The following is a 15475-nucleotide window of genomic DNA, read 5'->3' as shown; positions in this document are numbered from 1 at the left end:
ATATCTTGCCACACTCAGTGCAGTTGAATGGCTACTTCCTGGTGAGAACTCACTGGTGCCTCTACAGGTGGGAGAACTGAGTGAAACCCTTCCCATAGTCAGGGCAGGTGAACAGCCTCTCCCCAGTGTGACTGCAGCAATGAGTTTCCAGCTGAGATGGGGCTTTGAATCCCTTCCCACAGTCAGAACAGATGAACGGCCTCTCCCCGGTGTGACTGCGTCAATGAGTTTCCAGCTTCGATGGGGAACAGAATCCCTTCCCACAGTCCCCACATTCCCACGGTTTTTCCATGGTGCTCATGCCCTTGTGTCTCTCCAGGTCCGACGATCAGTTGAAGCCTTGTCCACACACAGAACATGTATAAGTCTCTCCTCACTGTGAATGGTGATGTTTTTTCAGGTTGTGTAACTGGTTAAAGCTCTTTCCACAGTCAGTGCACTGGAACACTCTCACTTGGGTGTGTGTGTCTCGGTGTTTGTCCAGTCACACTGAGGCTTAAAACCTTTTGAAGCAGACAGAACAGACAAACATTTCCCCTGCTTGGTTCAAAGAACCAATGATATTCAGGTCCCATTTAATCAAATGAGTTTGGCAGATCTTGATGTGACGTTTGGTTTGAGATTTCTGTCTGCAAATCTTCCCCTTCTAATATCCTGTAAAGGGAGTTTACAAAAATCATCACTGTCTGTACAGGATAGAAATTCAGAGCAGGCAATTCTAATTTCTCATAGAGTCATAGAGGTCTACAGCACAGAAAAAGGCCCTTCAGCCCATCGTATCTGTGCCGGTCAAACAAGTACCTAACTATTCTAATCCCATTTTCCAGCACTAGGCCCATAGCCTTGTATGCCATGGCATTGCAAGTGCACTCCAAATACTTCCTAAATGTTATGAGGGTTTCAGGCAGTGAGTTCCAGATTCCCACCACCCTCTGGGTGAAAAAATTCTTCCTCAGATCGCCTCTAAACCACCTGCCCCTTACCTTAAATCTATGCCCCTAGTTATTGATCCCTCCACCAAGGGGAAAAGTTCCTTCCTGTCTACCCTATCTATGCCCCTCATAATTTTATACACCTCAATCATGTCCCCCCTCAATCTCCTCTGCTCCAGGGAAAATAACCCCAGTTTATCCAATCTCTTCGCACAACTAAAACTCTCCAGCCCAGGCAACATCCTGGTAAATCTCTTCTGCACTCTCTCTCGTGCAATCACATCCTTCCTACAATGCAGATTCCAGAACTGCATGCAATACTCTAGCTGTGGCCTAGCCAGCGTTTTATACAGTTCCAGCATAACCTCCCTGCTCTTATATTCTATACCTCAGCTAATAAAGGCAAGTATCCCATATGCCTTCTTACCCACCTTATCTACCTGTCCCGCTACCTTAAGGGACCGGTGAACGTGCACACCAAGGTCCCTCTGATCCTTGGTACTTCCCAGGGTCCTACCATTCATCGTGTATTCCCGTGCCTTGTTGGTCCTGCTCAAGTGCATCGCCTCACACTTATCCGGATTAAATTCCATTTGCCACTGATCAGCCCATCTGACCAGCCCGTCTATATCCTCCTGTAATCTAAGGCTATCCTCCTCACTATTTACCACCCCAACAATTTTCATGTCATCCACGAACTTACTGATCAGCCCTCCTACATTCAAGTCTAAATCGTTTATATATACCACAAACAGCAAGGGACTCAGCACCAATCCCTGTGGAACCCCACTGGACACAGGTATCCAGTCACAAAAACACCCCTCAACCCTCACCCTCTGCTTCCTGCCACTCAACCAATTCTGGATCCAATTTGCCAAATTGCGGTACCTTATCAAAAGCCTTGCTGAAGTCCAAGTAGACTACGTCAAATGCATTGCCCTCATCTACACACCTGGTCACCTCTTCGAAAAATTCAATCGAATTGGTCAGACATGACTTCCTCTTAACAAAACCATGCTGACTGTCCTTGATTGATCCCTGCCTCTCCAAGTGTGGATTAATTCTGCCCTCAGAATTGCTTCCAATAGTTTCCCCACCACTGAGGTTAGACTGACTGACCTGCAGTTCCCTGGTTTATCCCTTCCTTCCTTCTTGAATAACAGTACCCCACTGGCTGTCCTCCAATCCTCTGGCACCTCTCCTGTGGCCAGAGAGGTATTGAAAATTATTGCCAGTGCCCCTGCTATCTCCTCCCTTGCCTCACTCAACAGCCTGGGATACAGTTCATCCAGGCCTGGAGATTTATCTACTTTTAATCCTCAGACCACCCTGCTGATGCACGAGCGAGTTCACACTGGGGAGAGGCCGTTCACCTGCTCTGAGTGTGAGAAGGGATTCACTCGGTCATCCCATCTGTTCACACACCAGTGAGTTCACAAGTGATTACGGGGTTGGATTTGTGTTGTTATTGCTGCTGTTAATCACATCCATCTCATTCTTCCAAACTCCAATGGATACAGGCCCAACCCGTTTAACCTTTCCTCATGAGACAACCCAAGAATCAGTCAAGTGAACCCTCTGAACTACTTCTCATCCAATTATACCCTTTCTTAATTAAGGAGACCAAAACTGTACACAGTATTCCAGATGTGGTCTCACCAAGGACCTGTCCAGCAGTAGAAAACTGCCCCTACTTTTATATTCCATTCCCCTTGCAATAAAAAACATCATTCCATTAGCCTTCCTAATCACTTGCTGTACCTGCATCATAACGTTTGTGATTCAGGACACCCAGATCCCTCTGTACCACACAGTTCTGTAATCTCTCTCCAGCTTTTCTATTCTTCCTGCTAAAGTGGACAAGTTCACATTTTCCCACATTGTACTCCATCTGCCAAAAGTTTTCCCACTCACTTAACCGTTCTGTATCCCCTTGTAGACTCGTGTCCTCTTTACAGCTTACACTCCTACCTATCTTTGTGAGTCAGCCCCTTCATCCAAGCCAATGAGATAGATTGTAAATAGTTGAGAGACCAGCACTGAACCCTGTGGCAATCCACTGGTTAGAGCTTACCAACCCAGAAATGACCCATTTGTCCCTACTCTGCTTCCTGTTATCTAACCAATCCTCTGCCCAAGCTAATATCTTATCCCCAGTACCAGAAACTCTTATTTTGTGTAGTAACATTTGGTGTTGCACCCATATCAGATGCCTTTTGGAAATCCAAGTCCACCACATCTGCATGTTCCCCTTTATCCGCCTTGCTTCTTACTTCCTCAAAGAACACTAATACGTTAGCCAAACACAATTTCCCTTTCACAAAACCATGTTGACTCTGCCTGATTGTATTCTGATTTTCCTACTGCCCAGCTATAACCTCCTTATTAATATAATATAACATTTTCCCTACGACAGATATGAGGCTAACTAAGTTTCTTACTTTGTCTCCCTCCTTTCTTGAATACTTGAGTTGCCTTTCCAGACATTTCCAGAATCTGGGGAATTTTGCAAAATTGCAACCAATGCACCTTCTGTCTCAAAAGCCATTCCAGTCAATGCATCGAGTATTTCAGCAGCCAAGTTGGTCAGCTTGAACAGTTACCTTGGAAAGAACGGTCAGGAAGCTGTGGGAGCAGGCTGGAGGAATGCAGTCTGTCTGGTCACAGTCGGAGCAAGAAGGAAGTGAGACTCAAGCTTGAGCCGTGGAATTCACAGTCGTGAGATTTAAAGAAATTTTGACAGCTGAATTATACAAAAGCGAATGGAAAGATGCCCAGGAAATCTTGCACCTCGGGGCTCAGGAGGGGGCGATGGGACCCCCGGGGTTCAGTGCCCCTGTGTCCAAAGTGGGGAGTCACGGGAACAGGGTACAGAGGAGCTGAAGAGAAACAATTTGGGTCCAGGACATTGTGCACATCCTTTTACTCTGGTTGTCTTTGATCCTCAAGTAATTTTATGTTTTCTAACCATGTTCTGTTTCATTAATAAACTTTTGTTAGTAAAAAAAAATATTTGATTTTTCCGGATTTTTCATGATTAGATTTCTGCACTTTGGGGAAAGTGGGTGAGAGGGGTTGGCAGGCTCTTTAACAGAAAGTGAGTCCCTCTAAGGTAATTGGCAAAAGAGCCAGTGGGGGAGATGAGATTTTATTTTTTGACACAGTGACTTGTTCTGACCTGCCTGAAAGCAGATTCAATCGTACCTTTCCAAAGGGTAAATACTTGAAAGGGAAGAATTTGCAGGGCTGTTGGGAAAGAGCAGAGCAGTTGGATGAATCAGAGAGCCCTTTCAAAGAGATGCCAGGGCTATGAGGGGCCGAATGGATATATATGGACCCGGGCCGCCCGCCCGCCCGGCGGATAGAGCGGTTTCCCCAGCGCGGGGCATTGTGGGAGTTACGGCCGCCATTACCCATCCAGAGCCCAGTCTCCAAACTCCTGGGACTAAGATGGAAAGTGGGGGTGGAGAGCGCTGTGACCCCACCCTGACACAAAGTACATGTGGGTAGTGACTGGATTTGACTGTGACGTCCCCTTAGCAACACAGTTTGTTAACTTCAGGTGTAAAGATTTAGACACCTGGGTGACATATTGGGGAGGGTAATAGGTGAGTGTGAAACTGAACCCGAGCGTCAGCACCTTGAGGAGAGGAGAATTGGATAAAAGGCAGGAGGAGGATAGTAGGATGAATAAGGGTTAAAATTAATAGTGTCAGGGGATGTCTGGGGCACAGAAGTTTATAGCATAGGAATAACCAATCCGAAGATGATGAATAGGCTGGGTCACTTCTCTCTTGGAAAGACAAGGCTGAGGGTTAATGGAGGTTTTTATAATTCTGAAAGGTTTTGATAGACACAGAGAATGTTTCCTCTTGTAGAGGGGAAGAGAAAAACTAGAGGCAATCAACATAAGATAGTGACTGCTAAATCTAATCGGAAATTCGGGAGAAACTTCTTTACCAGAGAGTGGTGAGAATGTGGAACTCGCTACCACAGGGAGGGGTGGAGGTGAATAACATAGATACATTTGAAGGGAAGCTGGATAAACACATGGGGGAGAAATGAACAGAAGGATTCACTGATAGAGTGAGATGAGAAAGGATGGGAGGATTCTCAAGTGAAACTGGCAAGGTTTGGATGGGCTGAATGGCCTTATTCTGTGCTGTATATTCAACGTAATTGAGCCAGGTATTGCTAATAACTATGATATTGTCCATTCTGTGTAAAAGGGAAACAGTTTCACTCACAGAAGAACATTTCAGCTCATTGCTTCCAGCTATTGTCCAATCACTGCCCCTTGTCATTCAGGTGTCCGAGTGAGGAGCCAAGGCATTCAATTCAACTAGAAACATCTCATGTGATTGGTTCCAATATAAAACTTTGAAGAGCAAACGGACTGAAATTATTTAAATTTGCTGGGTCCAGATGCATTCCCAAAACAATGATGATTTATCAGCCAGTCTTTTCACATTGGAGAGTTTGTTTCATCTAGGACAAAGCAGCCCACTTGATTGGCACCCCACCGACCACCTTAAACATGCACTCCCTCTGTCATCAATATACTGTGGTTGCAGTGTGTACCATCTACAAGATACACTGCAGCAACTTGCCAGGGATCCTTTGACAGCACCTTCCAAATACAACCTCTACCACCTCAAATGACATGGGCAGCAGACACATGGTCCATACTTATGCAACTCCTTCAGCTCACACAAACCCTTTTAGTTCAGTGGTTGTGTGTATGTGTACACAAATGCTGTTCGATCAGTGTATGTCTCTTTCAATCAAAGTCTGTGTCTACGCAGACCCCTTTCAGTCAGAGTCTGTGTCTACACGGACCCCTCTCGATCAGGGTCTGTGTACGCAGACCCCTTTCGGTCAGAGTCTGTGTGTACGCAAACCCCTTTCAGTCAGAGTCTGTGTGTACACAAACCCCTTATGATCAGAGTCTGTGTGTACCCTGGCCCCTTTCAGCTCAGCGTCACCTTTCTCAGCCCATCCTGCTGCATTCTGGGTAGGTTTTAATTTGACCATTTCCTGGTCTTTGCCCACTCTCCTCTGATTCTGAGCTAGTTCTATATTTATAAGTGTGGCTGTTTGTGCAGTAAGATCCTTAACCTAAACTTGAGAGTGGTTTATATGTTAAAAACCCTCGACTCGACCTTCATTAAAAGAGGCTGAAATGCCTTAAAATCTTAAAAAAGTATTTCATTGGCTGAGGGGCTGGAGGATGTTGCATGGTACAAGTTCTTCACACACAATGTACAGCACAGAACCAGGCCATTCAGTCCAGGTCATTCATACTGTACACGAGCCTCCTCCCACCTTTCTTCCCCATGTGTTTATCCAGCTTACCTTTACAGATATCTATACTATTCCCCTTAACCACTCCCTGTGGCAGCGAGTTCCATATTCTCTGGGTGAAGAAATTTATTCTCTTAACTTTCTTCTTGCCCCTTTTAATTGTTGCCCAGTTTCTCAGCTCGATCTGCTGATCCTGGAAAGGGGAAAAGGGCAGAGAAAGGATGAGGCAGCTGAGACTTCACATCACTTCCCCGAATACCAAGGCTCAGTCACTCTCATACTCTCGCCTCTGAGTCTGAAGGTCGTGGGTTCAAGTCCCCACTCCAGAGACTCGAGTTCCCCATAATCCAGGGCTGACACTCTTCCAGTCTTCAGCTGCCAAGTTCCTAAACTCTGGAATTCCCTCCCTTAACCCCTCCACTTCTCTCTCCTCCTTTAAGACTCTGCTTAAAACCTACCTTTTCTTCTCTCAGTGACATCAAGCACTCGAGAAACTGTGTGTCCAAAACAAAGCTGATTTATTTGACATTTATCCAGAATATTAAACTGCAACCCAGTTACAGGGGTTATTAAAATCAGCAGAAACAGACCCCAATTGTCAGAATAAACATGGTTCAATCCTGGATGTGATGAGCAGCAGCAGTAACAGCAGAATCCAGCCCATGCAGTCAAACATGAACTCATTTGTGTGTCAGGAAGTGGGATGAGCAAGTGAATCCCCTCCCACACTTGGAAAATTTAATCAGCCTATCGCCTGTCTGAACTTGCCAGTAGGACTGAGTCAATCCATTCCCACAAACGGAGTAGGTGAATGGCCTTTCCCTGGTATGTAATCGAGCTTGAGAGAGTGAATCCTTTTCCTCCTTCTTGAGTTCTCTGCGCAGACAGGCCTGACCCACTGCGCCACGACCTCCACCAAGGGTAGGGCAAGGAGGCAGATCCCGAATCCACCAGAATGGGTTGTTGGCACCAATCTGATATATACCCACCTTCCAGGCGACTGAGCCAACCAGCCCCCCGAGGAATGGGAGTTGCTCTGATAGTGATAGCTGAGATTCCAATTTCTTTCTATCGTGCAGCTGAGCAGGAATCTCCCCCTCTCTTACCGCCTGCCATTGGTGTGTGTTCGAAGGTTTTACAAGTTGATACTAAACCTGTTTGTCTGCATCGTGAAGACACTTTCCTTGGCCATCAAGTCCTGGAGTGGGACTTGAACCAGAAGATTCTGGCTCAGAGGCAGGGACACCACCCACTGCTCCACAAGACCTCCCCCGTTACGTATTGCCCTCCCCAATATGTCACCCAGGTGTCTACATCGTTACAGAAGGAGAGTCATATTGTACTCGAAATGTTAACTCCGTTTCTCTCTCCACACATGATTCCAGACCTGTTGAGCGTCTCCAGCGCTTTCTATTTTCATTTTTGTCTAACCCATATTCATCCTACTATCCTCCTCTTGCCTTTTATCTAATTCTCCTCTCCACAAGGTGCTGACTCTCGGGTTCAGTTTCACACTCGCCTATTGCCCTCCCCAATATGTTACCCAGGCGTCTAAATCTTTACACATGAAGTTAACAAACTGTTTTTGCGAAGGGAGCGTCACAATCAAATCCAGTGACTACCCACATGTACGTTGTGTCAGGGTGAGGTCACTGCGCCCTCCACCCCCACTTTCCATCTCAGTGTCAGGGGTTTGGGACTGGGCTCTGGATGGGCAATGGCGGCCGCAGCTCCCACAATGCCCCTCGCTGGGGAAACCGTCCATCCGCCGGGCGGGCGGGCGTCCCGGGACTGCGCATGTCCGAGGGAGAGGGACAGCTGTGCATGTGCGGGGGACAGCGCCCCCCCTCAACCGTAACCTTCACGTTGAGAAAGTGACCAATGGGGAGAGTAGGACGACCGGAAGGACCCTGGTCCTCCAGCAATCAGAGCGCGGGCTTGGTGTGAATGACGATTGAGCTTCACACAAACTAAAACTTCCTCCTGTGTCCAACATTTGTGAGTAAAACACTTTCTTTTCTCCCCCTTTCCATTTCTTTTCTCATTCTGGGGGAAAATTGTTGACTTGCAGGAACTGAAGGGAAAGGAAGTGAATCCAGGGAGGGTGCAGACTCTGGAAAGGTTGGCCCAGGTCTCTCTCTCTCTCTCTTAAAGACATTGACATCCTTTGCTCCCACAGCTTGACACATTTATTTGTCTGGCTAAAAGGATGGTTTCTTTCCTTATGTTCACAATTAAAGGGGTGGTTTCCCCAGCAGATGGCTGACATTTAAGGGGACAATTTCAGGGTGTTTAACTGTCCTGTATTTTCAGGGATTGCTTCTTATTTTGCCTTGTGTCCCGTATTTCTAGGACAGCCTGTGGGAAACTGATCCTGGGAGTCTCCAGAGAGAGTTTGAGTGATTCTAGTGGGACTGCAAGGCAGTGAGTCGGCCAGCAGAGAGATGATGTTGTGACTGAACAAGAGAAGTTGTAAGTTTTTGTTTATTTTAAACCCCAGCACCCCTCCCACTATTATTGTCTCAAGACCCCTTCTTCCCACCCCCTCTCCTTGAAACCAAACGCCCCCCTAACCCACTTTCTTGGTCACCAGCATTGCACCATCTCCCCGGTCCCACCCATGCCTCCAGCCCAACTGCTGAAGTGTCCCATGTTTTATTTTGTTAGCATTTTGTCCCTCTGGACAATATAATAATGGAGGACATAGATATGTCTAATATTGTGATAGGGGACTCTTTAGATGTATTATTTATAGTTCTGTAATTAAGTCCATTTATTATCCTTTCCAGTCTTGTAATATAGGACTGTAGTTGCATTATATATTTGCAATCATAGAGTCAGTAGGGCACAGAAGGAGCCCGTTTGACAACTTGAGTCCATGCGATTCTCTGTAGAGCAATCCAGTCAGTCCCATTTCCCCTCTATCTCCCCATTCTTCTGCAAGTTTATTTCCTTCAAGTGTCCATCCAATTTAATTCTGATGAAGAGTGCTACTGACTCGCAATGTTAACTGTATTCCTCTCTGCAGATGCTGTCAGACCTGCTGAGTTTTTCCAGCTATTTTTGTTTTTGTTTCATTTTTAAATTATTGACCATCTCTGCATCCACCATTCCTGTAGGCAGTGGGTTCCAGATCATCACCACTTGCTCCTGAAATAAAGTTCCTCCCCACAGCCTCATGTATCTCTAATCATGTGATAGAGTTCTGTGTATTACACACAATTTTAGTGCAGTAATGTTGGGTGTATAATACAGCAGAATGAGAATGGAGGGAGAATGCTGACTTTTGTGAACTCCTTTTACAGGATATTAGAAGAGGAGGATTTCCAGACAGATATCCCAAACCAAACATCAAGGTCTAACAGTCACTCAATTCATCGGGACCAGAATATCATCAGCCTTTGAATCTAGAAGGAGAAATGTTTTTCTGTTCTGTCTGCTTCAAAAGATTTTAAACATCAGTGTGACTGGAAAAGCACCGAGACACAGACACCCGAGTGAGAGTGTTCCATAGCACTGACTGTGGAAAGAACTTTAACCAGTTACACAGCCTGAAAAAACACCACACCATTCACAGTGGAGAGAGACATTATACATGTCCTGTGTGAGGATGAGGCTTCAACTGACCATCGGATCTGGAGAGACAAGGACACCCGCACCATGGAAAAACCGTGGACATGTGGGGACTGTGGGAAAGGATTCAGATCCCCATCTGAGCTGGAAGCTCACCGACGCAGTCATACTGGGGAGAGGCCATTTGTCTGCTCTGTATGTGGGAAGGGATTCGCTCATTCATTCAACCCGCTGAGACACCAGCGACTTCACACTGGGGAGAGGCTGTTCACCTGCTCTGAATGTGGGAAGGGATTCAGTCAGTTATCCAGCTTGCAGTCACACCAGCGAATTCACACTGGGGAAAGGCCATTTATCTGTTCTGAATGTGGGAAGGGATTCAGAAATTCATCCGACCTGCATAAACACCAACAAGATCACACTGGGGAGAGGCCATTTGCCTGCTCTGAATGTGGGAAGGGATTTATTCATTCATCCAACCTGCTGCGACACCTGCGAGTTCACACTGAGGAGACACCATTCTCCTGTTCTGAGTGTGGGAAGGCATTCAGTCATTCTTCCAGCCTGCAGAGACACCAGCGAGTTCACACTGGGGAGAGGCTGTTCACCTGCTCTCAATGTGAGAAGGGATTCAGTAATTCATCTGACCTGCGGAAACACCAGCGAGTTCACACCGGGGAGAGGCCATTCACCTGCTCTGAGTGTGGGAAAGGATTCAGTAATTCAGCTGGCCTGCTGAGACACCAGCGAGTTCACACCGAGGAGAGACCGTTCACCTGCTCTGAGTGTGGGAAGGGATTCAATCAGTCATCCCACCTGTTGAGACACCAGCGAGTTCACAAGTGATTCCAGGGGTTGGATTCTGCTGTCATTGCTGCTGTTAATCACATCCAGGACTGAACCATGTTCATTCTGACAGTTGGTGAAGTGGGAGGGTCAGAGGGTTTCTTTCTGCTTGACTGGCCGGTCTCGTGACTTTGCTTCCAGTGGGCTGATGCTCTTTGAGCCTGGGAGTGCACATTTCCACTGAAATGATCCACAAAAGCTGATGAACGACTTTTATTTTATCCTTGACAGTAAATAGTGTTTTTCCTACCACTACAGGTAAATCTAAATTCAAGTCTGGCAGCATCTTTGGAGAGAGAAACAGAGTTAACGTTTCGAGTCCAGTCTGACTCTTCTCCAGAACTTCAGAGAGGGAGAAATGTGATGGGTTTGATGCTTTTGAGAAAGGGGGGAGGGTCCGGAAGAACAAAAGGGAAAGTCAGGGATTGGTTAGAGGGCGGGTGAGATTAAATAACAAAAGGCAAAGGGAGAGGTGATGGTTGTAGTAAAGAAACTAAGCTTTGGTCCAGAGTAAGTGTTTATGGCAGAATAAAGGACAGCTCTGTCTGAAAGCAAAAACATGAAAACAAGATGCAGACTGGCACTTTGATAAAAAAGATCAAAACATAGGACAGAGTTGACAGTCTGAAGTTGTTGAACTCAATGCTGAGTCCAGAAGGCTGTAAAGTGCCTCATTGGAGGATGAGGTGCTGTTCGTCCAGCTTGTGTTGGGCTTCTCAGGAACATTGCAGCAGGCTGAGGACAGAAATGTGAGCATGAGAGCAAGGTGGTGAATTATAATGGCAGCAACTAGAAGGTCAGGGTCATGCTTGTGGACTGAGCGGAGGTGTTCCACAAAGAGTGCAGGGAACAGGGGACAGATGAATTAAAAAGAAAGCATTTGGGTCCAGAACATTGTGCACATCCTTTTACTCTGGTTGTCTTTGATCCTCAAGTAATTTTCTGTTTTTTTTAACCATGTTCTGGTTCATTAATAAACTTTTATCAGTTAAAATATTTTGAGTTTTCTGAAGTTTTCATGATTAGATTTCTGCACTTTAGGGAAAGTGGGTGAGAGGGGTTGGCAGGCTCTTCAACAGAAAGTGAGTCAATAGTATCTTTGAAAAGAGTAGATACTTGAAGGGGAAAAATTTGCAGTGCTGTGGGGAAAGAGCAGAGCAGTTGGGTGAATCAGAGAGTCCTTTCAAAGAGATGGCAGGGGCATGATGGGCCAAATGGACACCTTCTGCAGCCTGTGAACCTGAGCCTCCTGCTTTTGTGCAGGTTAAAACAGACAGATTTCATTTCAGCCTCACCCCTGTATGTGTATTTAAAGAGTTGGGTTTCTGTTCAGCTCTGTGTGACCGATATAACAATGTGTTCACCCCTCTGAAAATTTAAACATTGAACAAAGCCTTGCATGGCTGATTATAGTCAACAGCCTTCCTGTAGTTCTCTCTGGATGCAGCAATGGTTCCATTGTTCTACTCCATGGAACATTGTACGAAAATGATTAAATGCAATAAAATTAACCCAATAACAACAATGATCAATGGTCTAATGACAACAAGCCTTATTCGAGATGTGGTAATGCTAACTTAAGGATTAAAAGTGGGTTTCCAGAACCATCTTGCGCTTGCGAGTTGGACTCCAGCGATAGAGGTACTGAGTGACCCCTGGGGCAGGATTCTGGGAAATCCCTGTTGGTTCAGGAACCTGAGGAAGATTCACACTCCTACCTGGAGTGGTCGCCCAATTGAAGCGGGGAAAGTCGCTCGTGCATTTCAGAAGTATGCCTTTTTCTTTAAATAAACATTGATATTATTTGTTATTTCAGAGTCCTGTCTTGCCTGATGGTTAAGTCTCTTTCAAATTAAAGAATTTGAGAGGGTCAATTTGAAATATAGGGATTCAATTTGTAACTAAGTGATTAGGCACCTGCAACCAATTTTATGTACATACCACTTTAACACTGAGAGAGAGCCTCAAGAAGGTGCAAGAAAGGTTCACAGGGATGATACCAGAACTGAGAGTGTTTAAGTTACAGGATAGATTGAACAGGCTGGGAATATTTTCTCTAGAAACGAGAAAGCTGAGGGCTGACCTGATAGAGGACTTTAAGATAATGACAGGGGGCGACAGGGTTGATGTCATCAAGTCATCACTGTCAGCCTGAAAAAACATAGCCATTCTCAGCGGGGAGAAACCGTACATGTGTTCTGCGTGTGGACAAGGCTTCAACTGATTGTCGAACCTGGAGAGTCACAAGCACACACGCACCATGGAGAAACAGTGGGAATGTGGGGACTGTGGGAAGGGATTCAAAACCCCATCGAAGCTGGAAATTCATCGACGCAGTCACACAAGGGAGAGGCCGTTCACCTGCTCTGAGTGTGGGATGGGATTCAGTGATTTATCCAACTTCCAGAGGCATCAGCGAGTTCACACCGGGGAAAAGCCATTTACCTGTTCTGAGTGTGGGAAGGGATTCAGTATTTCAACCCATCTGCAGACACACCAGTAAGTTCACACCGGGGAGAGGACGTTCACCTGCTCTGAGTGTGGGAAAGGATTCAATAATTCATCCATCCTGCTGGCACACCAGCAAATTCACACTGGGGAGATGCCCTTCACCTGTGCCGAGTGCAGTAAGGGATTCACTGACTCATACAGCCTGCAGACCCACAAGCGAGTTCACACCAGGCAGAGACCGTTCACCTGCACTGAGTGTGGGAAGGGATTCACTCATTCATCCAATCTGCAGACACACCAGCGAGTTCACACTGGGGAGAGGCCGTTCATCTGCACTCAGTGTGGGAAGGGATTCACTCACTCATCGCACTTGCTGAGACACCAGCGAGTTTACAAGTGATTACAGGGTTTGGATTCTGCTGTTATTGCTGCTGTTAATCACATCCAGGACTGAACCATGTTCATTCTGACTCTTGGTGAAGTGGGAGAGTCAGAGGGTTTCTTTCTGCTGGACTGGCCGGTCTCATGAATTTGCTTCCATTGGTCTGATGATCTTTGAGCCTTGGAATTCACATTTCTGCTGAAATGACCTGCAAAAGCTGACAAAATAGATTTATTTTATCCTGCATAGTAAATAGTGTTTTTCTACCACTACAGGTTGATCTAAAATAAATACAGAAAGTGCTGGAAAGGTCTGGCAGCATCTGTGGAGAGAGAAACAAATTCCATATACGAGTCCAATATGACTCTTCAGAAGTCAAGAGAGGGAGAAATGTGATGGGTTTGATGCTGTTGAGAAAGGGGGGAGGATCAGGTAGAACAATAGGGAAAGTCAGGGATTGTTTATGGGTGGGCGAGATTAAATGACAAAAATATCATGGAACCACATGTAAAAGGAGTAGTAATGGTTGTAATAAAAAAACAAAGCATTCACCTAGAGTAAGTGTTAATGGCAGAATAAGGGACAGCTCTGTCTGAAAGCAAAAATCATGAAAATGAGATCCAGACTGGCATTTGGTTAAAAAACATCTTGTCCCCTGTCCACGCAAGATGGCCGAACAAGATGACTGCACAAGATGGCCGCCAATACCCATCTGCACTTGTCCGCGTGAGCACTCAACACCAATAACGTCATTGGCCGGATGCACCTGCAGTAAACACAGCCCGATTAGAAACGTTGGAAAGTAAAACCACGCATTTCCATTGTTATTGTTAACAAAACTACATATGTTACAGATTGTGGAAGAGAAAACAGTGGATTGTATTTGACTCTATGTTAAAAGAAACAGACAGTGCAGAGAATAGTAAAATGTTTCAGGTATTGATGAGTGAGCTGCCCGGGTTTGTATATAATAGAACTGAAAATACGCCATGGAAACAGAGAAAGCTAAAGGAAGTGACCGAAGGGAAAATGGGTATTGAATTTTGTTCTGAATGAAGTAGCCCTTTCTTTGTCCAAAATCCACTCTCTAAGATTGTTCATTGAATTTTGTTCTTCAGTTTCAGTTCTCATTAGGATTTCTGCGAGTTTGAAATTGGTTTAAAAACAGGGAGAAACTAACTGGAGAGGATGAGTATCACACTGAGGCTGGGGGAATGAATAGAGTTCTGATCTCCGTCACTCACAATGATGTCACGGCGTGAAGCAGTACAACTGAGCAGTACAACTGAGTTGGCAGTAAACGCAGCCACGAAAAATAGATCCAAATGGAGGACAGAGTTGACGGTCTGAAGTTGTTGAATTCAATGTTGAGTCCAGGAGGCTGTAAAGTGCCTCATTGGAGGATGAGGTGCTGGTCGTCCAGCTTGTGTTGGGCTTCTCGGGAACATTGCAGCAGGCCGAGGACACGAGAGCAAGGTGGTGAATTATAATGGCAGCAACTAGAAGGTCAGGGTCATGCTTGTGGACTGAGCGGAGGTGTTCCACAAAGAGGGCAGCGAACAGGGGACAGATGAATTAAAGAGAAACCATTTGGGTCCAGAACATTGTGCACATCCTTTTACTCTGGTTGTCTTTGATCCTCAAGTAATTTTCTGTTTTTAACCATGTTCTGTTTCATTAATAAACTTTTATCAGTAAAAATATTTGATTTTTCTGGACTTTTCAAGATTTGATTTCTGCACTTTAGGGAAAGTGGGTGATAGGGGTTGGCAGGCTCTTTAACAGAAAGTGAGTCCCTCTAAGGTAATTGGCAAAGGAGCCAGAGGGGGAGATGAGAATTTATTTTTGACACAGCGATCTTAGAAAATGGGGTTCAGGGGGTCAATTAACCGTTTATCCCCTTTTCCCAAACTCTGAAATGATTCACGGTGATAACCCTTATTGGTGACAGTGGTTAGATTTTATTCAGTATAAATAAGACCTGACA

The 15475-nt window shown here is 45.6% G+C and overlaps 5 protein-coding genes across 5 annotated transcripts in view; 1 reads left to right on the top strand and 4 right to left on the bottom strand.

Moving 5' to 3' along the window:
• Positions 1-12431, top strand: part of LOC144697161 (uncharacterized) — a 40042-nt gene extending 27611 nt beyond the window's left edge. Inside the window, exons 2-3 of the mRNA XM_078569016.1 lie at positions 8589-8708; positions 9542-12431. Coding sequence (XP_078425142.1) covers positions 9897-10655 — 759 coding nt within the window. The 5' untranslated portion in view covers positions 8589-8708; positions 9542-9896 and the 3' untranslated portion in view covers positions 10656-12431. The remainder of the gene's footprint in view (positions 1-8588; positions 8709-9541) is intronic.
• The window catches only part of LOC144698460 (uncharacterized), a 404975-nt gene that overhangs the window by 213145 nt on the left and 176355 nt on the right, over positions 1-15475 (bottom strand). The window lies entirely within an intron of this gene.
• The window catches only part of LOC144696903 (uncharacterized), a 147667-nt gene that overhangs the window by 76974 nt on the left and 55218 nt on the right, over positions 1-15475 (bottom strand). The window lies entirely within an intron of this gene.
• Positions 1-15475, bottom strand: part of LOC144697207 (uncharacterized) — a 301742-nt gene that overhangs the window by 253842 nt on the left and 32425 nt on the right. The window lies entirely within an intron of this gene.
• The window catches only part of LOC144697338 (uncharacterized), a 264249-nt gene that overhangs the window by 222960 nt on the left and 25814 nt on the right, over positions 1-15475 (bottom strand). The gene's annotated exons all lie outside the window — the stretch shown is intronic.

This window comes from Cetorhinus maximus, chromosome 23, assembly GCF_964194155.1.
Source record: "Cetorhinus maximus chromosome 23, sCetMax3.hap1.1, whole genome shotgun sequence".
Lineage (NCBI taxonomy): Eukaryota > Metazoa > Chordata > Chondrichthyes > Lamniformes > Cetorhinidae > Cetorhinus > Cetorhinus maximus.
Note: the sequence above shows the minus strand (reverse complement) of the source record. Positions and strands in the feature narration are given on the sequence as shown.